The 22,703-nt window shown below is 43.6% G+C and overlaps 1 protein-coding gene across 5 annotated transcripts; it reads right to left on the reverse strand.

Annotated features, from left to right (window-relative positions):
- Positions 1–1,857: 1,857 nt before the first annotated feature.
- On the reverse strand, positions 1,858–11,914 carry LOC110331320 (zinc finger protein 124-like). Of its 5 annotated transcripts, none has more exons than XM_029545652.1 (5): positions 11,781–11,914; positions 5,376–5,502; positions 4,927–4,987; positions 3,352–4,019; positions 1,858–3,245 (listed from the first exon to the last, which is right to left on the reverse strand). In XM_029545652.1, exons 1-5 carry the CDS (start codon positions 11,781–11,783, stop codon positions 2,689–2,691), a joined length of 1,416 nt encoding a protein of 471 aa, XP_029401512.1. In that variant the 5' UTR covers positions 11,784–11,914; the 3' UTR covers positions 1,858–2,688. The 5 variants fall into 5 exon arrangements, with proteins under 5 accessions (XP_029401512.1, XP_029401514.1, XP_029401515.1 ...); XM_029545654.1 differs by having other exon boundaries at positions 5,376–5,531; XM_029545653.1 differs by having other exon boundaries at positions 2,723–4,019.
- Between the last annotated feature and the right edge of the window lie 10,789 nt (positions 11,915–22,703).

Genomic DNA, 22,703 nt, shown 5'->3' on the forward strand with positions numbered 1-22,703 from the left:
GATGCCATAGGCCATGACCCTTCACAGCCGTGAGAATGCCTTCCCTGGGACTCAAGGATGTGGGTGCATGGGACTATAGTAACTGTGGCTCAAGTTTTGATGTCACAGGATGTCATGGAACCCTCACCAGGTCCTGTGAAATGGGGCCCTGGTGTGTGACATGGGTAAGCCCAGAATCTAAGTTGTGGGAAGCGGGTGTGGCTGTGGCTGCAGCCTTGTTAGCCAAGACGGCACCCTGGTTCACTGCCAAGCCCCATGATTCCCTGCCTGACTACCAAAAACCTGATTATGGGCACCTGAGTGATTATACGCTGTCCGCCTGACGTATAGCGTCATACAGCATGATATTGAGTCACTGGCCTATCAACACCCACCCTGTCTGTGTGCATGGCTCGAATATAGAGCGTGCTGAATGCTGATTGGATGATGAGTGATGAGAGACGAGTGCAGAGGGTGGAAGGGGATAAATTGGGCGATCCCAGAATAAAGTGGGAAAAGCCAAGCTGGGGTGAGCTGTAGAGAGAATAAAGGAAGCTGCAGCAGAAAGCTGTGGAAGCTGCTCAAACCCTGCCTTGGCGTAAGTGTCATCTTTGCCCCACCTCTGCTGGATGGAGGTCGGGGTGCTCGATACTAAGTTTTGAAACAAACGGCACCTTCCTTAAATAAGAGCTGAAGTAGGTATGGGGAATATAACCACTTGTGACCACTAGATGCCATTTTCTTGAAGCCTTTTTTTTTTTCCCATAATCTCAAGTCTTTGTCTCTGAAAATCTTCCCTAAGAATTATTGAACATTTAAAGGTAACATTTGGATTCGTGGTTCTGGTGTCCAATCTCTTGCAGTTGTGAAATGAGAGACCTTATATCCCTTGAGTAAAGATGGTGCTAGGCCTTGTAACTTTGGTATGTGCAGTGTACAGGATGTGAAAAGGATTTCTACAGATTGTTATTAATAACTTTCTGGAGACCTGCTCTAGAGTTTGATGGCCACATTCCCAGAGCTGCAGAAGGGCCTTCCACAGTCCTCAGGGATGAGGATGGGTACTGCTGAAGATTCTGTGGAGCTGTTTCCTTTGGTTGGTTTTGTTTGCTTGCTTTCTTCCTCCCTCCCTCCTTCTCTTCCCTTTCTTTCCTGTCTCTACCTCTCTATTTTGGTGATTAAAGGTAGACACCACATCCAGTTGATGCTGAGGATTTTGATAGCAGCTGCAGTTCCAAGTCCATGAGTTGGTATGGGTTGGTAAGGAAGCCATCCCTGTTTCCACCTGGTGAAAACAGTTGATGCTGAATATTGGGGATCCTGGTAGCCATGCTCCTGGAGCAAGAAACAGCTACAGACAGGGACTGGGGTGGGTAACTAAAGCACTTTATTCTACACACTGATAAAACTCCAATAGCATAGCCATGTAGTATAATACTATAGTAAAATAGTGGTTACATTTAATTACATACCATATAAACTAGTTATATAATATATACTACTCATAGACAAACTATACTGTATCCTACAGATACATGTATATACATGCATACACTGTATGTACTAATACTTATATACTATACCAAGATACATAAATCTCTTTGAATACAGTTTGTAAGAAGTCTCAATAAAATACTACAAAATTGTATCTAATATAAAAAGACACATGCCGGGCATGGTGGCGCACGCCTTTAATCCCAGCACTCGGGAGGCAGAGGCAGGCGGATTTCTGAGTTCGAGGCCAGTCTGGTCTACAAAGTGAGTTCCAGGACAGCCANGAGGCCAGTCTGGTCTACAAAGTGAGTTCCAGGACAGCCAGGGCTACACAGAGAAACCCTGTCTCGAAAAACCAAAAAAAAAAAAAAAAAAAAAAGACACATTCCATGCTTTAGCCCAGAGAAGCAATGTTTTCACACACATTGTAAAGTCAATGTATCGCACAGCCATCTCCAGTGTATCACGTACCTTTCAATGAGACATGAACTCAGTAGACTTTCTGTACCCAGTGGTCTTTTTCTAGATGAGTTCTAGCATGACTTCAAATGAAAATGAGAAAACTGGAGGTCTTGTGACATTTCTTACACTTAAACTTTTCTCAGAAAGAAGTGTAAAAACTGAAGTCTACCCACATTACTTAGGCCTACAGGTTTTTCCCTCTGGTCCTTTTTATGCCTTTGAAGAACACTGAAAATCTTGAGTGTTTCCCCCACGTTCCTATTCCTAGTGTTTTAGCTAGTATGTGTTCTTTCACACAATCTGAGAGAACTGTGGCATTTGAAGCCTTACCTTTCTTCTCACAAACGTGGGCTTCTTAGTGTTCAGTGTGAACCTTCGTTGTGTCCTTCATGAAGATTAAGAAAACACTGTTTTTCCTAGGCTTTACAGTCACGCTGACGATTCGTTTAGTTTCTTTGAGGGCAAATGGAAAAGGTGATATTTACCATATTTATTTGTACTCAAAGGACATGCCTCCGGTACAAGTTTACTCATGTTTTCAAGGCAATTGTAGTAAGTGGTTCTCTAGTGCTTTCATTAATAAGGATACTCTCCAACATGAATTCTTTAATGGTTCTGAGGATACCTGGAAGAAGTGAAGGATTTATCGCATTGTCTGCATTCACATTGTTTCTCTCCTGCATGAGTTTATTTGATGTACTCTAAATATGCTGGGACTGTGAAATGTGAAAGGCTTTTTTCACATACTCACATTTAAAAGGACCATTTCCAGTGTGCTTTGTCATTTTTGTTAAAACAAAAACAAAAACCTGTTAGAGAAACGAAGGATTTGCCAGAATTTACATTCATAAGACTGTTATAAATAACTTTAAGACTGTTAGTAATCAATTCTAACTGGAAGCAAAGGCTTTCCCACACTGTATTCATAGGATTTCTCCCCACTATGAGTTTGTTCATGTTTCCTAAGGGAAGTGGAGCAACTGACTGCTCTAGCACCTTGTTCACATTTATAGGGCTTTTCTCCAGTCTGAATCCTTTCGTGTATCTGCAGAGAGCTGGAAGCACTGACACACTTACCACACTGTTTGCATGGATAGGGTTTCTCCCCACCATGAGCCCGTTCATGCTTTCGAATGTAACTGGGACAACTGAAAGCTTTCCCACACTGTTTACAGGCACAAGGCTCTTCCCCAGTATGACTTCTTCTGTGATTCTGAAGTGAGGTGTTGGAACTAAACCATTTATTGCACTGTTTACATCCATAGGGCTGCTTCTCTCCAGCATGAGATGTCTGATGTCTTCTAAATACACTGGAAAAGGGAAACACTTCTTCACATACATTGCATTTAAAAGGCCCATTTCCAGTGTGCTTTATCATGTGTGTTCGAACACTTGTGAGAGAAAAGAAGGCCTTACCACACTGCTTGCACTCATAGGGTTTCTCCCCTGTATGAGTCCGTTCATGCTTTCGAAAGGAACTAGAACAACTGAAGGCCTTCCCACACTGTTTACACTCATAGGGCTTCTCTCCGGTGTGAGTTCTCTCGTGTTTTCGAAGGGAACTGGAACAACTGAAGGTTTTCCCACACTGCTTACACTCATAGGGCTTCTCTCCCGTGTGGCTTCTTTCATGAATTTGGAGATAACTAGGACAGTTGAAGGCCTTCCCACACTGTTTACACTCATAAGGCTTCTCCCCAGTGTGAGTTCTCTCGTGTTTTCGGATGGAGCCAGAACAATTGAAGGCCTTCCCACACTGCTTGCATACGTAGGGTCTCTCTCCGGTGTGAGTTCTCTCGTGTTTTCGAAAGGAGCTGGAATGGCTGAAGGCCTTCCCACACTCTTTACACTCATAGGGCTTCTCTCCTGTGTGAGTTCTTAAGTGGATTCTGAATTCACTGGGGAAATGAAAGGCTTTCCCACAGAGCATACACTTGTAAGGCTTACTTCCAGTGTCCGTCATCATATGTCTTTGAATACTCATAAGAGAGAAGAAAGAGCTCCTATACTGTGTACATTTATATGGCTTCTCAGAGGATTCTTCGCTTTCGTATAGGTTGTATCCAGAGTTGGCTATGATGTGCCTATTAAGGAATGAACAACATATGAAGATTTTTCTAAGCATATTCTTTTTTCAGATAAAGATTTGTAATCTCACTGAAACTTTACCCACATTGATTTTTATGATCTTTATGTTTACAGAATCTACCATATGACTATGACTTCTGTACAAAAAAGGTAAGCACATATTGAAGGCTGGTTTATTGCTGAACTTCTACTTATTAATGTCTTGGACTTACATTATAACCAATTTCAGAGAAAGCCCAAGGGCTGGTGAGATGGCTCAGTGGGTAAGAGCACCCGACTGCTCGTCTAAAGGTCCGGAGTTCAAATCCCAGCAACCACATGGTGGCTCATAACCATCTGTAACAAGATCTGACACCCTCTTCTGGAATGTCTGAAGACAGCTACAGTGTACTTACATCTATTAAATAAATAAATCTTTAAAAAAAAAAAAAAAAGAAAGTAAATGGAATCATGTTTCTGAATCATGGCTTCCCCAAATCTATTATCAAAACAGTGGTGTTTACATAGTTTCTTAGTACTGTATGAAAATCAACTACCTTAAAAAGAAAACACTGGGGCTGGCAAGATGGCTCATCGGGTAAGAACACTGACTGCTCTTCCAAAGGTCCTGTGTTCAAATCCTAGCAACCACATGGTGGCTCACAACCACCCGTAATGAGATCTGATGCCCTCTTCTGGGGTGTCTGAAGACAGCTACAGTGTACTTACATATAATAAATAAATAAATCTTAAAAAAAGGAAAAGAAAAAGAAAAAAGAAAACACTGTTAAACTGGGGGTGGGTACAAATAAGCTAGTAATCAATGTTTAAAGTTGTGCTGATCTGTTTCCTTTGTTTGCCAAAGTTCACAGACATGCTAAGCTTCCCTCTAGAAACATCATACCTTTTATGAATTCAGATTACCTTAGATTTGTCTGAGGATTTTTGTCCTCATCCTCAACGTTCTGGTCTTCCCACCCTTTCTCTAAAATACAGACCAAGGAAAAGCACTATTAATTATGAACTTCAAAAAATTAGTAGTAGCTTTGGGATTCAGTATATACTAAAAATCAAGCCCATTTATTCATAAAAGTAGTTCTTTACCATTGTTAAAACTGATTTAAAAAAAAAAATTCCCAGGGCGTTTTTGTGTAATTAAGTAAAGAAATGTTAGGCTCAAGAGATGGCTCAGCAGTTAAGACCACTGACTACTCTTCCATAGGACCTGGGCTCAATTCCCAGTAGCCACGTGGCAGCTCTCAACTGCCTGTAACTCCAAGATCTGATACCCTCACACAGACATATATGCAGGCAAAATACAAATGTGCATACAATTAAAGTATATTTAAAAGAAAAAAAATGATCATTCTTACCTATAGAAGTCAGGTTCCTAAATACTTCTTCCATCACATCTCTGTAGAGATTCTTCTGGGAGGGATCCAGCAAAGCCCACTCTTCCTGGGTGAAGTTTATAGCCACATCGTCAAAGGCCACTGAGTTCTAAAGTATCCCACAATGTGTATTAGAGGCTGGGGAAGATGTAGACCACTAGGAATCTATACTCTATAGGCAGATGTTCACATGATTTTGTGATTTCCAAATATTCATTCCATCATTTGGTCACCTAACAGTTTATTTTCTTATGTATTTAGTTGTCCACATGCAGCTGTATTAATAATATCACTGAATTGATAATATTCCTGCACCCAGGAAAGCAACAGCGGGGTAAAAACACCCTCCCTCCGCTCTGGTGAATCCAGGAAGTAAGAGATGCTTCTTGGTTATCTATAGTGTATCACAGTATAGGACATCTCCAATCCATGTTCTGCTCCTCAAAGTGATGCTAATACTTGTACTGTCAGAGTTCTTATGGTAGAAGGAATTACTCACTAAGTTGGACCTTTGCTGGTGTATCAGGGACCTCAAGATTTGGGAGGAATTCCAAAAATCCAGGTTTTAGAGTGACTAAGAACAATTAGCATCCTGGATGACTAACTTATCGGCATTCAAAACCAGTGCAAAGTTTCACATGGAACTGTAAGACACTCAGAAAACTCCAAGATCCCAGAAAGAGCTGTCAGTCTAGTGCTTCCTAATGCCAGCACCTGCCTCTTACTGCAACAGCGATGGAGGGAGCAGTAAATCAATGGCACGAACTGCATCAGTCCAGGGACATCCACAGAGTTAGGGAAAATGAGGTCAGCAAAGTGGCTTTGGGCTGCTCCATACACAGCCCTCCACAGAAACACGAGGAAAGTAAAACTTCAAAAACAACTTTGCTATAAATTTCAATATTCAAAGATTTTATATCAGTCATATGAATGTGAGCATATAAAAATCTGAAAAGGCCTTGTGAGGCTTCTACTCATCTTTGTTTTAATCTGTCTCTGACATGCTGTGATGGTTTGGATATGCTTGGCCCAGGGAGTGGCACTGTTGATAGGTGTGGCCTTGTTGGAGTGGGTGTATCACTGTGAGCATGGGCTTTAATACCCTTGTCCTAGGCTGCCTGGGAACCAGTATTCCACTGGCAGCCTTCCAATGAAGATGTAGAACTCTCAGCTCCTCCTGCACCATGCCTGCCTCGATGCTGCCATGCTCCCACCTTGATGAAAATGGACTGAACCTCTGAACCTGTAAGCCAGCCCCAATTAAATATTGTTCTTTATAAGACTTGTGTTGGTCATGGCATCTGTTCACAGCAGTAAGACCCTAACTAAGACACATACTATGGTCTACAGAGTGAGTTCTAGGACAGCCAGGACTGCACAGAGAAACCCTGTCTCAAAAAACCAAAAAAAAAAAAAAAAAAAAAAAAGACACATGCTAACAGTCTTAAAGGCAGCAAGCAGCCTGTAAGTTTCCAGCTAAGAGCAGAGTAGATCTCATTTTGCATCAAGTAAACAAAAACTGCTCCTTATATCCACAATGTGCACACACTACCTAAACTCTGGAAGGAAATACTGCAGTGAGTTTTTCTTGTAAAAATTAAAGTATTCGACTTTGAAAGATGCCTTAGCAGTTGAGAGCACTGACTGCTCTTCCAGAGGTCCTGAGTTCAATTCCCAGCAATCTCATGGTGGCTCACAACCATCTGTAATGGAATCTGATGCCCTCTTCTGATGTGCCTGACGACAGCGACAGTGTACTCACATAATTCATAAAATAAATAAATCACACACACACACAAGACAAAGATAAAGTAAACAGCTAGTGTTCAATAAGCAAGACCAGATAGCAGAGAAAGTAGGGAAAGTGATTTTTCTGTTGTCCTATATTACAATTGTCAAATGTCCATTTTTCAGTTAAGAAAACACAACACCAAGAATAGAGAAGGAGAAAAAAGATTTAAGATAAGTTATCTTTGAGAAACCAGACACTACAGTCAAGAAATGCTACACTCACTAGATACGATGTTTTAAGTGATCCACTGACTGCATTTGACATGTGTAACATAGAAGAGATGGTCAAATTACATAGGGAAAACTTCTAGAATTAAAATGCAAAATAGAGAAATTCATAATTACAGTTAGAGATACCAAAATACTCCTTATCAGTAATTGACAGCTCTAAATGGGCAGAAAAGCAGTAATGGTAATAGTGTTATTCAACAACATCAACCAGGATTTCAGTGATATTTCTGGAACCCTTTAGTCAACAGCAAAACTAAATGGCAGATCAAATCTGAGTGAGCAAACACACAACAACAAGCACACAAAGTACTCAACAAACATGGAAGCATTAAATATCGAGCAGTAACAGAAATGCAGTTAGAACTCTCCACACTGGAAATTAAATCACAAAGTACCAAATCACATGTGGACAGATGACAGAGAGTCATCTGAAGGAACCTCAATAGTTCAAGGAAAAGAAACTTAAATTGTGGAATATAGTATAGCCAGTACATAGGAAAAGTTTAAAGCATCAAATTCACTTCCGGAAACTTGGGTCTTCTACAACAGTAGTGTAGACTTTTAACAGTGAAGTCATCGCTCCAGCTCTCATTTGATTTGATTGCAACTCCCTTGGCACTGCCTCAGTTTCCCTGGGTTGTTGATACAGGACTACCTTGTTCTTCATTCTTCCATTCCTAGCACCCGATCAGGGAGGTCTCAGCTCCTGTAACTCCAGTTTTAGGGGGATCTGAAACCTTCTTCTGCCCTCCACAAGCACAGTACTGGTGCACAAACTCTTGCATGCACATAATCAAAATAATTTAAATTTAAAAGAAATGATATATCTTTAACAAAAATGAAAACAAATGGGCCAGGGACACATGAGACCCTGTCTCAAGAAGTAAAACAAAATTAATAAAAGCTGGGCATGGTGGTGTATATCTTCAATCCCACAGAAAATTCCAGGCCAAACAAGGCTACACAGTGAGACTATATCTTAAAAATAAATAAATACACCAATTAATTGGGCTAAGGAAATGGTTCAGCAGGTAAGGCATTTGCTCTATCTAATGCTGATGGTCTGAATTCAATTTCTAACTTCTACACTTGTTCTCCGACTTCACACACACACCTTGGCATTCGGGCTGTATTGTGGCAACTTGACACAAGTTAGATTCATAAGAAAAATAGGAACCTCTCTTGAAGAAATGGCACTGTGAGATCCAGCTGCAAGGCATTTTCTCAATTAGTGATCAATAGGAAAGGGAGGGTGGTGCTGTCCCTGGGCTGGTAGTTCTGGATTCTATAGGAAAGCAGGCTGAGCAAGCCATGTGAAGCAAGCCAGTAAGTAACATCCCTCCATGGCCTCTGCATCAGCTCCTGCCTCCAGGTTCCTCTCTGCTTGAGCCCCTGTCCTGACTTCCTTTGTTGAAACACAGAGCTATAAAAGGGAAAGCAAAATAACCCCTTTCCATCCCAACTTGCTTTTTGGTGGTATTTCATTGTAGCAGTAGAAACCCTAACTAAGGCACATGCAAACCAACTGACACAAATAAATAATAAAAATAAATCAAATGAAAATAATGCATTATAGCAAAAACTAGCTATTTGTGAACATGATTATAACTGACAAATCTATACTTAGGTTTAAAAAAAGGAGAAGATAAAAGAATTACTTAGAAGATCATTTTAAATCCTATCCTACGGACACTCAGTTCTGTTTTTTGAGACAAAGTTTTAGATATATGAGTTTGGTAGCACATCTTTCTAATCCCAGTACTCTCAAGGCTGATGAAATAGGTGGTTCTGAGCTGGAGGCCCACCTGTTGTCTACACAGCCAAGTTCCAGGCCAGTCAATGCTACATAGCAAGACCGTGTCTCAACAACAACAAAGCCAACTTAGTAATTTACAGGTTCATCTATCATACTTTGTGGAAATGTATTCGTTTTCTACAACAACAATGGGAAACTAAAGTTTTCTCAATATTTGAGTCTAGGCCCATATGACACCCCCCTGGCTCCCCCAGTCAAAACATCCCAGAAATGTTCCTGTATATGCTAGGGGAAGCAAAGAGTTAGAAAAAAAAAAAAAAATCAGTGGAAATGAAACTCTACATTTTTGTTGTTGAAAACTACTTCTTGCTAGCTTCAAGAATATTTCACCTGGGCTGGAGAGATGGCTCAGTGGTTAAGAGCACCAACTGCTCTTCTAAAGGTCCTGAGTTCAAATCCCAGCAACCACATGGTGGCTTACAATCATCCATAATGAGATCTGACACCCTCTTCTGGTGCATCTGAAGACAGCTACAGTGTACTTAGATATAATAATAAATAAATCTTTTTTTAAAAAGTTAAAAAAAAGAAAAAAAAAAGAATATTTCACTTTGGTGAGTGGCACAGCTTTAATCCCAGCACTCAGAAGACAGAAGCAAGTGGATCTCTGAGTTCCAGGCCAGCTTGGTCTACAGCATGAGTTCCCGGCCAGTCAGGGCTACACAGAGAAACCCTGTCTAAAAAGACTATTTCCCTTATTCAGCTCTGAGTACAATTCATACTTATTGAAAAGCTGAGATTCAAATAAATGAGCAACGATTTCAAGGCGATGACTACAGAAAAGGGGCAGACCAGACAGATCTGTCAGGATCAAGTGCCAAATACGGCCATTCTCTCACCCTAGCGCCCCTGAAAAACTCACTAGCCGCACCTCAAGAGACACCGGACTGACTCCAACTCAGGGTCAGCTTCTGTCCCACTGCTCGCTGGAGGCTTTCTTTCTAATCCCTTGAGAGAGGGTTTTCTCTCCTCACAACTGAGAGACTCAGATGGCAGGAAGTACTGCTCTGAGGCCCGCATTCACCAGCACCTAACTAAACAATGTGTCCTAGGAGTGGAGCTAAGCAATTAACTACGATTGATGGCTCAGCGGTTAAGAGCACTGACTGCTCTTCCAGAGGTCCTGAGTTCAAGTCCCAGCAACCACATAGTGGCTCACAAGCATCTGTAACAGGATCCCTCCTCTGGTGTGTCTGAAGACAGCAATAGTGTACTCATATACATAAAATAAATATTTAAAATAAAAAGGGAAAAAAATTAACTATTGAGATGAGGACTATTCTATTGCTCCAGCTCCAGGGCCGCCAGCTGCTCCTCAAAGAGGATTCACCCCAGATCTCAGACTGGTGTCTAAGTGGATGATGAAAAGTCAACTTTATGCTAGGACATATGGCAGCTATAGGAAATTTGTCAGCATCTGGCAGTTCTGAAACCTGGGACTATTACTAACAGGAAATGAAAAAATATTGTGTCTATTTATTTAGCAACGAAAATTAAAGAGTAATGGTTGTTACCATTTAAACCTTTTACACTAGAAGTTGGCATTCGGGAATACTGGGACTGAACCGGCTTTGGGGGGTGGGGAGCTGCAGAGATGGCTCGGTGATTAAGAGCATTTGTTGCTCTTGCAGAAAACTGGATGGAGTTCAGTTTCCTGCAACCACTTTGGGGCAGCTCATAACCGCCCATACCTTTAGCTCCAGGGAATCTGACACCGTCTTCTGACTTCCTTAGACACCCACACTCGTGTGTGTATCCACATACATCCACAAATAAAGGCGGGATGAACGTCTGGCATCCCGGTCTTCACTCTGCCGACCTCCTCTACTTTGGTTCAACCTAAGCATGTATCTGTCTAACCCACTCCATCTTTCAAGGCTGAGGGCACAGAGAGAAGTTATGGTCCTTAGCCTGCAGTCACCCAGGATTCACGGAAGGACAGCCCTTCACAGAAGCAGAAGCTATCCCCAGAGAACCACCTAGTCCCCTCCAGGCGGAGACAAAGATGGGCGGGGCCCACCTTGCACGAGGTTGCTGTGTTTAAGCTTGTTTTTTGGTCGGGCCTTCCTCTATTTAAGCCTCCTGTCCAAAGATCAACTGGGATAGGCGTTTCCTAGACCCTTCATCTGTCCCTCTTCCACTGTGCCCGCACTGACAAATCTCCACTCTCGGCTTTTCCCTACTAACCATCCATCATCGGTCTAACTCGGTGTCCTGAGACTAGTTGGGGGACGGCCCTGAAGACTGAAATTTGGGGGCTTCACTGTGAACACGGGGGCGGGGGCGGAGAGAAAGTAGATTGAGAACCCACTTTCCAAGGAAAGCTCAGCCATGGCTGACGGGCGGGAACCCACAACCAAGAAGCCAGCATCCCAAGTCCTGAGATGAGTCGGCCAGGCCGCCGCGAGGGCAGATGGGAAGCGAGGGGACCCAGGCAGGCCACACAGGACACCGGACAGCGCCGGGATCGGGCCGCAGACACCAGCTACGGAGGCCTTCCCTGCGGCTGGTCCTGGTTGGATGTAGCCAGCGTCGGCCGGAACGCTCACCATTTCCGAATTTCTGCCGTCCCGCGTCGTCTGCACCTCATAGGGACACTAGCTACTGCGGATCCACCACACACAACTGTGAGCCAGGCATAGAACCTGAAGAAACAGAACCTGAACAAGAACTAAACAGTGAAAAGAACCAAACACCGCGAGAGTAAAGCATTCTGCCCCGCCCCTCCGCTCCAGCTGCCGCCTGATTGGACAATTCCACTCTGATAGACGAAGAGATTGGACACGCCCCCAATCCTTGAGTGACTAGGGATGTAATCCAAGCCTGACTGAGAGATACTTAAGGGACAAGATTTCTTTGCACTCTAGCAATGGCCCTGCCAGGATACACTTGTACTTTACCTACAGAAACATATCCATGGGACAATAACATACACACACACACACACACACACACATATATGCTGTTTACAAATTAGAAATTCCTAACGACAATTATTTGAAATTTTTATTGTGACTACGTTGAGACAGGGAGGGTCTCCTGTAGCTTGCCTCAAATACAGTTCAGGCCAGCCTTGAACCCCTGATCTGCTTGCCTCCATCTTTGGAGTGCTAGGACATGTGTGTTATTATGCATCACTAGGGATCCTGCTAAGGACTTCCTGTATTCTAAACAAGGACTCTGCCAACTGAGCCACAGCCCTCGTTTTAAGAATTTAGATGTCATAATCTTCCAGCTTGAGGAGTGTAAGGGCTATAGTTGGTTATCACCTTGGCTACATCTGGAATCAACTAAAGAGGCTGGGACTGCTTGTGTGCGATTTTTCTTGACTGGATCATTTGAGGTCAGAAGACCTACTCTGAACCTGAAGCACACCGTCATGGCAGGCTATACAATGGAACGTGGAGCGTGGGAGAAGGAAGCTTTCGCTTCTTACCTGCTTGTCTTCCCTCCCATGGGCAAGTCTGTCTTTCCTGCCACCAAAGCATGCCTTTGCTGCTTTTAGAATCTACTTCTTGGGCTGGAAAGATGGCTCAGTGGTTAAGAGCCCTGACTGCTCTTCTGAAGGTCGTGAGTTCAAGTCCCAGCAACCACATGGTGGCTCACAACCATCCGTAATGAGATCTGATGTCCTCTTCTGGGGTGTCTGAAGACAGCTACAGTGTACTTACATGTAATAAANAAATAAATCTTAAAAAAAAAAAAAAAAGAATCTACTTCTTTAGGTTTCCAGTGTCTACTGAGGACCATCCAAGACATCCAGCCTCATGGGTTGTCCACAGCTCTCTGTTGGGGGACAGCTAGTATCGAACTAGCTAAACCACAGCCTGTAAAGCACGCTAATAAATTATATATACTATCAGCTCTGTTCATCTAGAGAGCTCTGGCCAAAACAAGGAGCTAGCCTGAGCTTTAAAAGGGAAGGCACTCCTCTAAGACAGCAATGTCGAATAGAAAGAAGTTAATGAAGGGCCACATCTATAATTTAAATTTTTCTAGAAACCACATAAAAAAGTTAAAAGGAACAGGTACAGTTTGTGGGTGGTGGTGACAGAGGACTTGGCAGCTGGTTGTCAGCACTCTTAAACAAAGCAAAGAACCAAAAGCCTTGATTCAAGGACGGATGAAGAAATGCTTGCACGTGTGATCGCCATGCATGGCTTGAAGATTAGGCTTAAGTGTTTCAAGTTGAGAAACATGGCCTGCAGCTGCTCAGAGACTGTATAACATGTTTCGTTTCTTCAGACAGGGTCTCCTGTAAGTCAGCCTCACCAAGCATTAGAGAGCCAGCATGTTCCTCCCGTTCTTAGGATACAGGCTGGAGTCACCATGCCCAATAGGCAGGAGAACCTCAGACAAGCCCCCCACCTTACAGGCTGCAGAAAACCACACTTCTCCCAGAGTAGCTGGATTACGTTGAGATTTGTGTCTGTCTGAGGTAGGTTAAAAAGACCGGAGACATTACAATGATGTGAGGAAGGAAAATAGCCTGTTGTCTTGCCATTCTGTTTCGCCCTTTCTGCTGAAAAAACAACAACAAAGAACAAAACAAAACAGGACATTTTAGGCACCACCGAGGAAACCCAAATAGCCTATAAAGACATTATATATTTTCCAAAAGGCATCTTGTCAAACATAAGAAATAAATTGTGTTTCTTTGGGATTAGACAATACTTTCCTAAAGACATTTCAATAAAGGATATTGAACAGTAAATAAACTATGTTTACATAGAGTAAAACTTATTTATAGGGTTGGAGAGATGGCTCAGTGGTTAAGAGCATTTGAAATAAAAACTTAAGGGTTCTTCGGAAAGCGGTTTGGATGGTGTTTTGCTGGGGCAAACACGTGAAAGAATGTTTAGCTGAAGTGGACACAGATGAAAGGCTAAGGCAGACTCATAAAGGAATGTTTAACTGAAGTAGACACAGGGAAAAAGGTGTTCTGCTAAAGCAAGCACGCAAAAGGACGCATGATGAAGGATTTTGCTAATGACATGCATGTATTGGTCCGCCTTACATTGCATAGTTGAACTCCACTTGGGACTCCATAGAGAGAAACACACCAAAAAGACTGGTGCTGATTGGCAGAGTGATATCAGCTGAGGCAAGACTCTTGGAGGACACGTGATGTTTGGAGAGAGTATAAAAAGAACTTGACAGGCTGGCTAGATTAGGCTCAGAGAGTAGAGCACTGATTGCTCTTCCGAAGGCCCTGAGTTCAAATCCCAGCAACCACATGGTGGCTCACAACCACCCGTAATGCACTCAGATATAATAATAAATAAATCTTTGTGCCAGAGCAAGCGGGGCGAACAGAGGTCCTAAAAATTCAATTCCCAACAACCACATGAAGGCTCACAACCATCTGTACAGCTACAGTGTACTCACATACATAAAATAAATAAATAAATAAATCTTCATAAAAAAAAAAAAAAGAACTTGACAGTGACAGAGGCTGAGTTTGGCTTGCTTATAGAATTAGCTGTGCAATGCCTGTGAGTCTCTAGTCTTCGCTGATCTTCACTTCATCAACAGAGGCACAACTGAGAACTTCCGGTGTCTCTCCTGGTCCCTCCTGCTGACTTGAGCGGAGGCTGAGACCTGGCTGTCTCTGCTATGTAGAGCCACGGCTGCTGATCCGTGTTTGCTATCCTGATGCTATTGAACTGGACTGCTGGTGTGTCTTTGAAGTGTTTACATAAGAGTAGGTGGAGCTGCCTCTGTGGACCTGTGAGCTGAGCTGAGCTGAGCTGGTTTCTACACAGTGCAGATAGGATTTGCTCCAAAGAACTATTTCTAAACTGGTTCACTTCCCCTGTATCCTTTCTTTTCCACTACCTCCGATGGGTGACAGGCTAGAGGGAAGGTTAAAGCATTTAAGAACCATCATTAAAAATAGGTATTGAAAAAATTAAAGTTACTAGCACTGACTGTTCTTTTCTGTTTTGTTTTGGGTTTTTTTGTTGTTGTTTTGTTTTTCGAGACAGGGTTTCTCTGTGTAGCCCTGGCTGTCCTGGAACTCACTTTGTAGACCAGGCTGGCCTTGAACTCAGAAATCCACCTGCCTCTGCCTCCCAAGTGCTGGGATTAAAGCCGTGCGCCATCACGCCTGGCTGTAGCCAGTGCTCTTAACTGCTAAAACATCTCTCTAGCCCCAGTCTTCATTTTTTTTAATCTTTAAAAAAAAAAAAAAAATGGGGCCGGGTAGTGGTGGCACACGCCTTTAATCCCAGCACTTGGGAAGCAGAGGCAGGCAGATTTCTGAGTTTGAGGCCAGCCTGGTCTACAGAGTTCCAGGACAGCCAGGACTGCACAAAGAAACCCTGTCTCAAAAAACCAAGAAAAAACAAAAAAATGGGTGGGAGGGAGGGCTGGAGAGATGGTTCAGCGGTTAAAAGCACTGAATGCTCTTCCAGAGGTCCTGAGTTCAATTCCNTCTTCTGGTGTGTCTGAAGACAGCTACAGTGTACTCAAATACATAAAATAAATAAAGAAAGAACTCTTTTAAAGATTTATTTATGCCAGGCGTGGTGGCGCACGCCTTTAATCCCAGCACTTGGGAGGCAGAAGCTGGCAGATTTCTGAGTTCGAGGCCAGCCTGGTCTACAGAGTGAGTTCCAGGACAGCCAGGGCTATACAGAGAAACCCTGTCTCAAAACACCAAAAAATAAAAAATAAGAATAAAATAAATAAAAATAAAAAAAAATTTATTTATAATCTTAAGTATCTCCTGTTCTTCCCTAAACCTAAAAAAGATACTCCTCATAAATATACCTCACAACTTCATTTACAAAAGAAACTCTTGCTGGGCAGTGGTGGTCCATGCCTTTAATCCCAGCACTTGGGAGGCAAAGGGAGGTGGATTTCTGAGTTCAAGGCCAACCTGGTCTACAAAGTAAGTTCCAGGACAGCCAGGGCTACACAGAGAAGCCCTGTATTGCAAACAAACAAACAAACAAACAAACAAACAAAACTAAGTGTTTTTTTTTAAGTTTAAAAGTCTTCAGACTTCAAACTTTAGTTTTTTGTTTTGTTTTTTGGGTTTTCATTGTTTACTTTTTGTTTGTTTGTATCTGTTTTTGTTTTGTGTTTGGCTGTTGTTGTTGTTGTTGAGACAGGTTTTCCTCTGTGTAGCTCTGACTGCCCTGGAATTCACTCTGTAGACCAGGCTGGCCTCAAAATCAGAGATCTCCCTCCCTCTGCCTCCTGAATGCTGGGATTAAGGGGCGTGTTTATCACTGCCTGGCTCTTTTTTTTTTTTTTTAACCCAGAAAATATTTTTTAAGGCTTATCTATTCATGTATTTTGTGGATATAGTTTTTTTTGTCTGTACATCTGCACACTATACCAGGACTTCACATCCCATTACAGATGGTTGTGAGTTGCTATGTGAGTGCTGGAACCTGAACTCAGGGCCTCTGGAAGAACAGCCAGTACTTTTAACTGCTGAGCCCCTCCCCAGCCCTTCTACGTATGTGTGTGTGAACATACACCACATGCATGCAGTACCCAGAGAGGGCAGAGGAGAACCTGCACACCCCCTCCAGAACTGAAGTGACAACCATTTGTGAACTGCACAGTGTGAATACTGAGAACTGACCCTTTGCAAGAGTGGCAAATGTTCTTCAGCTCTGTGCCATCCCTCCAGCCACTCTTTCTGTTTATAGTAAATCCAACTATGTTTCATACAGGCTCTCCCTGAAATCCTTTCTTCAGCAAAGCTATCAACCTGGTTTTGCCTGGGAGGAAATCTCGGGGGGGGGGGAATAAAGTCCCAGCTGGGCATGGTGGCATGCGCCTTTAATCCCAGGACTTGGAGGCAGAGGCAGGCAGACTCTATGAGTTCAAGACCGTCCATATAATGGTCTATACAATGTGTTCCAGCCATCCAAAACTACATGGTAAGACCCTGTAGGGGAGAGAGAGAGAGAGAGAGAGAGAGAGAGAGAGAGAGAGAGAGAGAGAGATTACCATATGATGTATTTGAGGCTATCTTTGTACTTACATACATTTGAATTATTCACTATTTGCACTTGAATAAAGGGGATAGGAATGATCTGAAGTAAATGATTTTTTTTAATCCAATTCCATTGTTTTCCTAGCATTTGTTGCTTGACTTTTACCGAGATGTGAAATTACCATCAGAGGGCTCAGTAAAGCTCTTAATGGTGAGCTAAGAAGAAATTGTGGAAGACTTCCTTCTAGTACAGGAAGTAATTGAGGGGGGTACTGTAAGACTTTTCTGGAGAGATGGAAAGCAATTAAGGCCCTAACCCAGCCCCACAGTGCCCACTGAATCTAAGTTGGCCTGTGAACATCATCTTGCATAGTATAGATCTCAAACTGCCTCTCTCACACCGTTTTCTCAGTAATGACTGCCCTTCCCCTGTGGTCCTTATGGGGACTTCACCAACCTATTGAAAAGAGAAAGGTGGCCACCCTGATACTTCCCTCAATGGCATTCCATTCTCAGATGGCTTGGCCTTGGTTGCTTATGGTACCAGCCATCACACACAGCATGTAACCATTGTTTCAGCAAGGGGGCCCATCATCTCCTACAAAGGATAGGGGAAAGGTAGCCATGTCTGGATTGTGCCCTGTGCATCCTGCATCCATCCTCCACCATCACCTGGACCAGCCTCACCTGCCTGCCGCAGCACCCACGGACACCACTCCTCCGTGACTTGTTTCTTGTTCTGTTGATCCCTATTTGGGCATTTACTGTGCTGTGTGTCTTTTCCTGGAGAGAGAGAGGGAGAACCATCTACTCACCCCAGGCAGGGCATGGACAACAGATCAAAGAAAGGAGTCCAGTGTAATTCCATCTGGTGAACCAGTGAGTCTATGAGGGCTACACCTGAAAGTGTGGGTAAGCACGCAGTGGTTCCAAGAGCATGAATGCTGTCAGGCCGCTGCATCAGTGAACAGAACGTCCTAGCCTAGGTGATGACTCAGGAAGGAGGAAGGCTGTACAGTCTCAGGCAGTGTGACAGGTCAGTGACAGTTCTTATGGCTTTTACAGCTGTATGACCTGGGCGGAGACCTCAAGACTCTTTTAAATTTGTGGAGTTTCCTCCAATTGGAGAGTGTTTACTTCCTGAGCCTCGTAAGTTTCGTACACTTCCTGAGTCTTCTAAAGATTATTTTGTATAATTTTATTTTATGTGTACTGGTGTTTTGCCTGCATGGATGTCTATGAGGCATGTGCCTGCTACCCTTGGAGGTCAGAAAACCGCATCGGATCCCCTGGAACTGGAATCATAGATGGTTGCAAGCCACCACGCCATGTGGACGCTGGTAAATGAGCTCAGGTGATCAAGAAAAGCAGCCTCAGGGAGCTGTCCTGGCTCTTGGTCTCCTGGAGCAGAACCTTTCTGTCCTTGTTGTGGCAATGGCAACTCCCATGATAGCGCCTCCTGATCAGAAATTTTATTTTAATTTCTTTCAGTTTTTAATGGGGGGGAGCAGCTCTTAACCACCAACCTCTACTTCCTGACTCTTTAGAAAAAATCATTCATTTTATTTTTATGGGTGTGGGTGCTTTGCCTGCATGCATGTATGTCTGCATAACACATGTGTGCTTGTTAAGCTTAGAGGTCAAAAGAAGGCATCTGATCTGTACTGATCTGTCCTGGAGTTACAGACAGCTACAAGATCCTATCAGGATGCTGGGAATCAAACCTTGGTCCTCGGAACAATCAGTCAGTGCTCTTAACTGCTGAGCCCTCTCTCAGACCCCGTTCTTCCTCTTAATGAACCTTTCCCCAAGATGGGATGTTTCAATTAGAAAGAATTGCTACACAACATGCATGAGAATGAAGTATTTTGTTTATGTTTACACATGCATATGTTTCAGTATATGTTTATTCTTTCTGGTAAATAGTTTATTTTGCTTGACATCTGAAACATATGCCCATCCACGGGGGCTTAGTGTCATTTTTCCCAACGTGCATGTGGCTTGTACTCTAAACTTGACCTCTCTTTACCCAGCCCACCCACACATCCTTTTCAATTTCTACCTCCTATTATATTCTATTTCAGAATCAGGTTGGCGTTTTACCTTCTGTACACGAGAGATGGAATGCGCACCAATTCCCCCCATAATAACTAGAAAAAAAATAGATTTTTTTTTTTCTGAGCAGGAAGAGCCACCATGGGAGTTGCCATTGCCACCAGGACCAAAAGGTTCTGCTCGGAGCGCCCAAGAGCCAGGACAGCTGCCTGCGGCTGCTAGTGAAGCTATACAGGTTTCCAGCGAGACAAGCCACCTGCATCTTTAATCAGATTGTGCTGAGACGGTCATTCATGTGTCACACTAACCAGTCACTTTTGTCCCTGTCCTGGATGATCCGAATGATGAGATGCCTCTTGACTGAGAAAACAAAACAGCTAAAGTTATGGGGACAGTCACAGACGACATGAAGGTTCTAGAAGTCCCCAAACTAGTGTGTGCACTGCAGGAGAGCAGTCAGGCCAAAGTCACATTCTCAAGACTGGGGAAGTCTCACCTTCGGGCAGAGGCGGGCAGAGGCGGGCAGAGGCGGGCAGTGGTGGCGCATGCCTTGAATCCCAGCACTTGGGAGGCAGAGGCAGGCAGATTTCTGAGTTCGAGGCCAGCCTGGTCTACAGAGTGAGTTCCAGGACAGCCAGGGCTACACAGAGAAACCCTGTCTCGAAAAACAAAAAAAACAAAAACAAAAAAGTCTCACCTTTGACTGGCTGGCCCTGGAGTCCCCCAAGGGCAGTGACATCATGCTCCTGTCTGATCCTCAGAAAAGCAGAGGGGTGTCCTGGCATTTTTTGTCAAGCCCCTAGGAACCTCACAAAGGCACACCAAAGTCTGTGTCTGCTCCAAGCACTGGAAGTTTCAGCATGCCAGAGTCTCCAGAAAGTAACCCCAGATTTCACCCTTATCATAAAAGCTTTGGGCAGAGAAGTGGTGGCCCATGCCTTTAATCCCAGGACTCAGGAAGCAAAGGTAGGTGGGTCTCTAAGTTTGAGGCTAACCTGGTCTACAGGGAAAATTCAAAGGCAGCCAGGGCTACACAGAGAAACACTGCCTCAAACAAACAAACAAATAAAAGACCCAACAATAAAAAGCTTTTTGGATGGGGTAAAAATGATGATGGTGGTGGTGGTGGTGGTGGTGATGATGGTGATGATGATAAATAATTCTGAGGAAGCTGGACAGACAGCTCATTGATTCAGAGCACTTGTTGCGATTTCAGAGACCCAGGTTTAATTTGGTTTGCATCCCAGCACCTACATAATGGCTCACAGCCATTCATAACTCCAGTTCCAGGGGATTCAATGCCATTTCTGCCTCCTACAGGCACCAAGCAGAAGGTAGTACACATATATGCATACAAGCAAACCCTTTACCTATAAAGTGCACCAATCTAATTTTTAAATTAATATAAAAAAATCCAAGCTGTCCTTCTCATAGGCTGAAGGGTGGGGGAAGGGACAAGGTGAAGGTGGTGAGTCAGACACACTCTTTTGGGCTAAACAAGGAAAACTGTTCCCTGTCCGTACGTAAAGAAGCCAACAGTCAGAGGTCTGCCATTGTGAGAACTCTGCACGGCTGGTGAAGACAGCAAAGCCAAACCAAGACACAAGAGCACTTGTCTTTCCACAGCATCCGATTCCAAGGCTCTGTCCAGGGTCTGTTGTCTTTCTCCCTTAACCACAGACAGTAGACGGTCGCTGTAGGTTGCTTATGTGCTTAGATCTTCCTGATGAAATGTTCTCACTGTTAAACATGTGAGCATATTCCCAAATGCCACGTGGCCAAGTCATTAGTGATTACAGGACAGCTGCTCGGCCGTCCCCTTCCTTCTACCTAGCATTTGCTGTGTCTGAACAGATACGCCTCTCCCCCTACATCTCTGAGCCTCTAAGACTTTGATTTGACATCGTTGGTGGCAGTGTGGTCACTGGTCGGAGGCAAGAGGCCCTACTCCACTCTCGGAGTTCCAGCATAGGACTTGCCTTCAAAGCAGGCGAAAGAGGTGGGCGTTTCCCCTCATCGCTCCTCAGCAGGAGCTTCTCTGAGACGGACAGAGCCAAGAGCACATCCTTTCCTTCTACCCTCCTAAAGCCCTGAGACCAAGTATCAATCTGTGAGGCTGTCCCAGTGAGGAATTACTGAATTTATTGTTTTCTTTTTTTCTTTTTTCTTTTTTTCTTTTTTTCTTTTTTCTTTTTTTTAAAGATTTATTTATTTATTTTATGTATTCAGACATACCAGAAGAGGGCATTAGGTCCCACTACAGATGGCTATAAGCCACCATGTGGTTGCTGAGAATTGAATTTAGGACCTCTGGAAGAGCAGTTGGTACTCTTAACCGCTGAGCCATTTCTCCACCCCACCCCCCCAAAAAATGTGTAGCCCAGGCTAGCCTCGAACTCTTGATCCTCCTGCTTCTGCCTCCTTCAACAAATCCTACCAGCGTGCACCACCACAACCGGTGAATTTTCTGGATCCATCTATAAGTGACACCTCAGGACTTCCGGGACAAACTGTCCAATTTACTGAAGAAGTTCTTTCAAGTCCCATGTTATAATTTCCCATGCTTGTCAAAATCATCTTTTTTTCTTTTTTCTTTCTTTTTTTTCTTTTTTTTTGGTTTTTCGAGACAGGGTTCCTCTGTATAACCCTGGCTGTCCCGGAACTCACTTTGTAGACCAGGCCAGCCTCTAACTCAGAAATCCGCCTGCCTCTGCCTCCCGAGTGCTGGGATTAAAGGTGTGCGCCACTAAACCAGACCACTTTTTCTTTCAGTCCAGATTAGTGTATTAGTCTAAAATACTTTGAGCTTATGGTGACCCCGTGTGGTTGCTTGTATAATTGCAGATTGGAGCTCTGCAACTCCCAATTTGATCCCATGGCATTAATGAAGATTAATTGAAAATCCCCCCTTCCTCCACATTTAGAGAGACAGCTTGGTGCTTAGGCGCACATACCTCCTTCAGAGAGAGCTAGAGTTCAGTTCACAGACCCCAATCTGAGGAGGCTTGGAATAGACATCTCAAGGTAGGCCCAATTCCTGTGACTGCCTCAAACATTTATGCTCTTACACAACACACACTCTCATTTTTTTTGTTGTTTCAATTGAAAACAAAAGAGATGAAGTTCTGTCTCAGTTTATGGGGCGGTTTCTAGGTGACTGGAACCCTCAGTAGTCCATCTCTGGTATCATGAGACCCTCAACTGAAGCACACTCCCCCATCACCTGATTAGGAGCATTACCAGCTCACCCAGGAAGGGTGCATAGGGAAGGATGTCTCCCTTATTTTCTGCTACCTCAGCTCTTAGAGTTCAGGCTCTCTCTGTCTTCTGTTGAAACTGTGTTGTTGTTGGTTTTGTTGTTTGGTTTTTGTCTTTTTGAGGTAGGGTCTCTCTACTCACTACATAGAGCAGGCTGGCCTCAAATTCTCTCTCTCTCTCTCTCTCTCTCTCTCTCTCTCTC

The sequence above is a fragment of the Mus pahari genome, chromosome 14 (genome assembly GCF_900095145.1).
Source record: "Mus pahari chromosome 14, PAHARI_EIJ_v1.1, whole genome shotgun sequence".
In the NCBI taxonomy this organism is placed as follows: Eukaryota; Metazoa; Chordata; class Mammalia; order Rodentia; family Muridae; genus Mus; species Mus pahari.

What these genes read in the sequence shown, in the direction of transcription:
- LOC110331320 (XM_029545652.1), bottom strand. An exon ending in TAGGAACCTGACTTCTATAG is followed by an intron (nt 4,988 to 5,375) that starts GTAAGAATGATC and finishes TCTGTATTTTAG; the next exon opens with AGAAAGGGTGGGAAGACCAG. An exon ending in CTATGAGTGCAAGCAGTGTG is followed by an intron (nt 3,246 to 3,351) that starts GTAAGGCCTTCT and finishes TCCCTTTTCCAG; the next exon opens with TGTATTTAGAAGACATCAGA.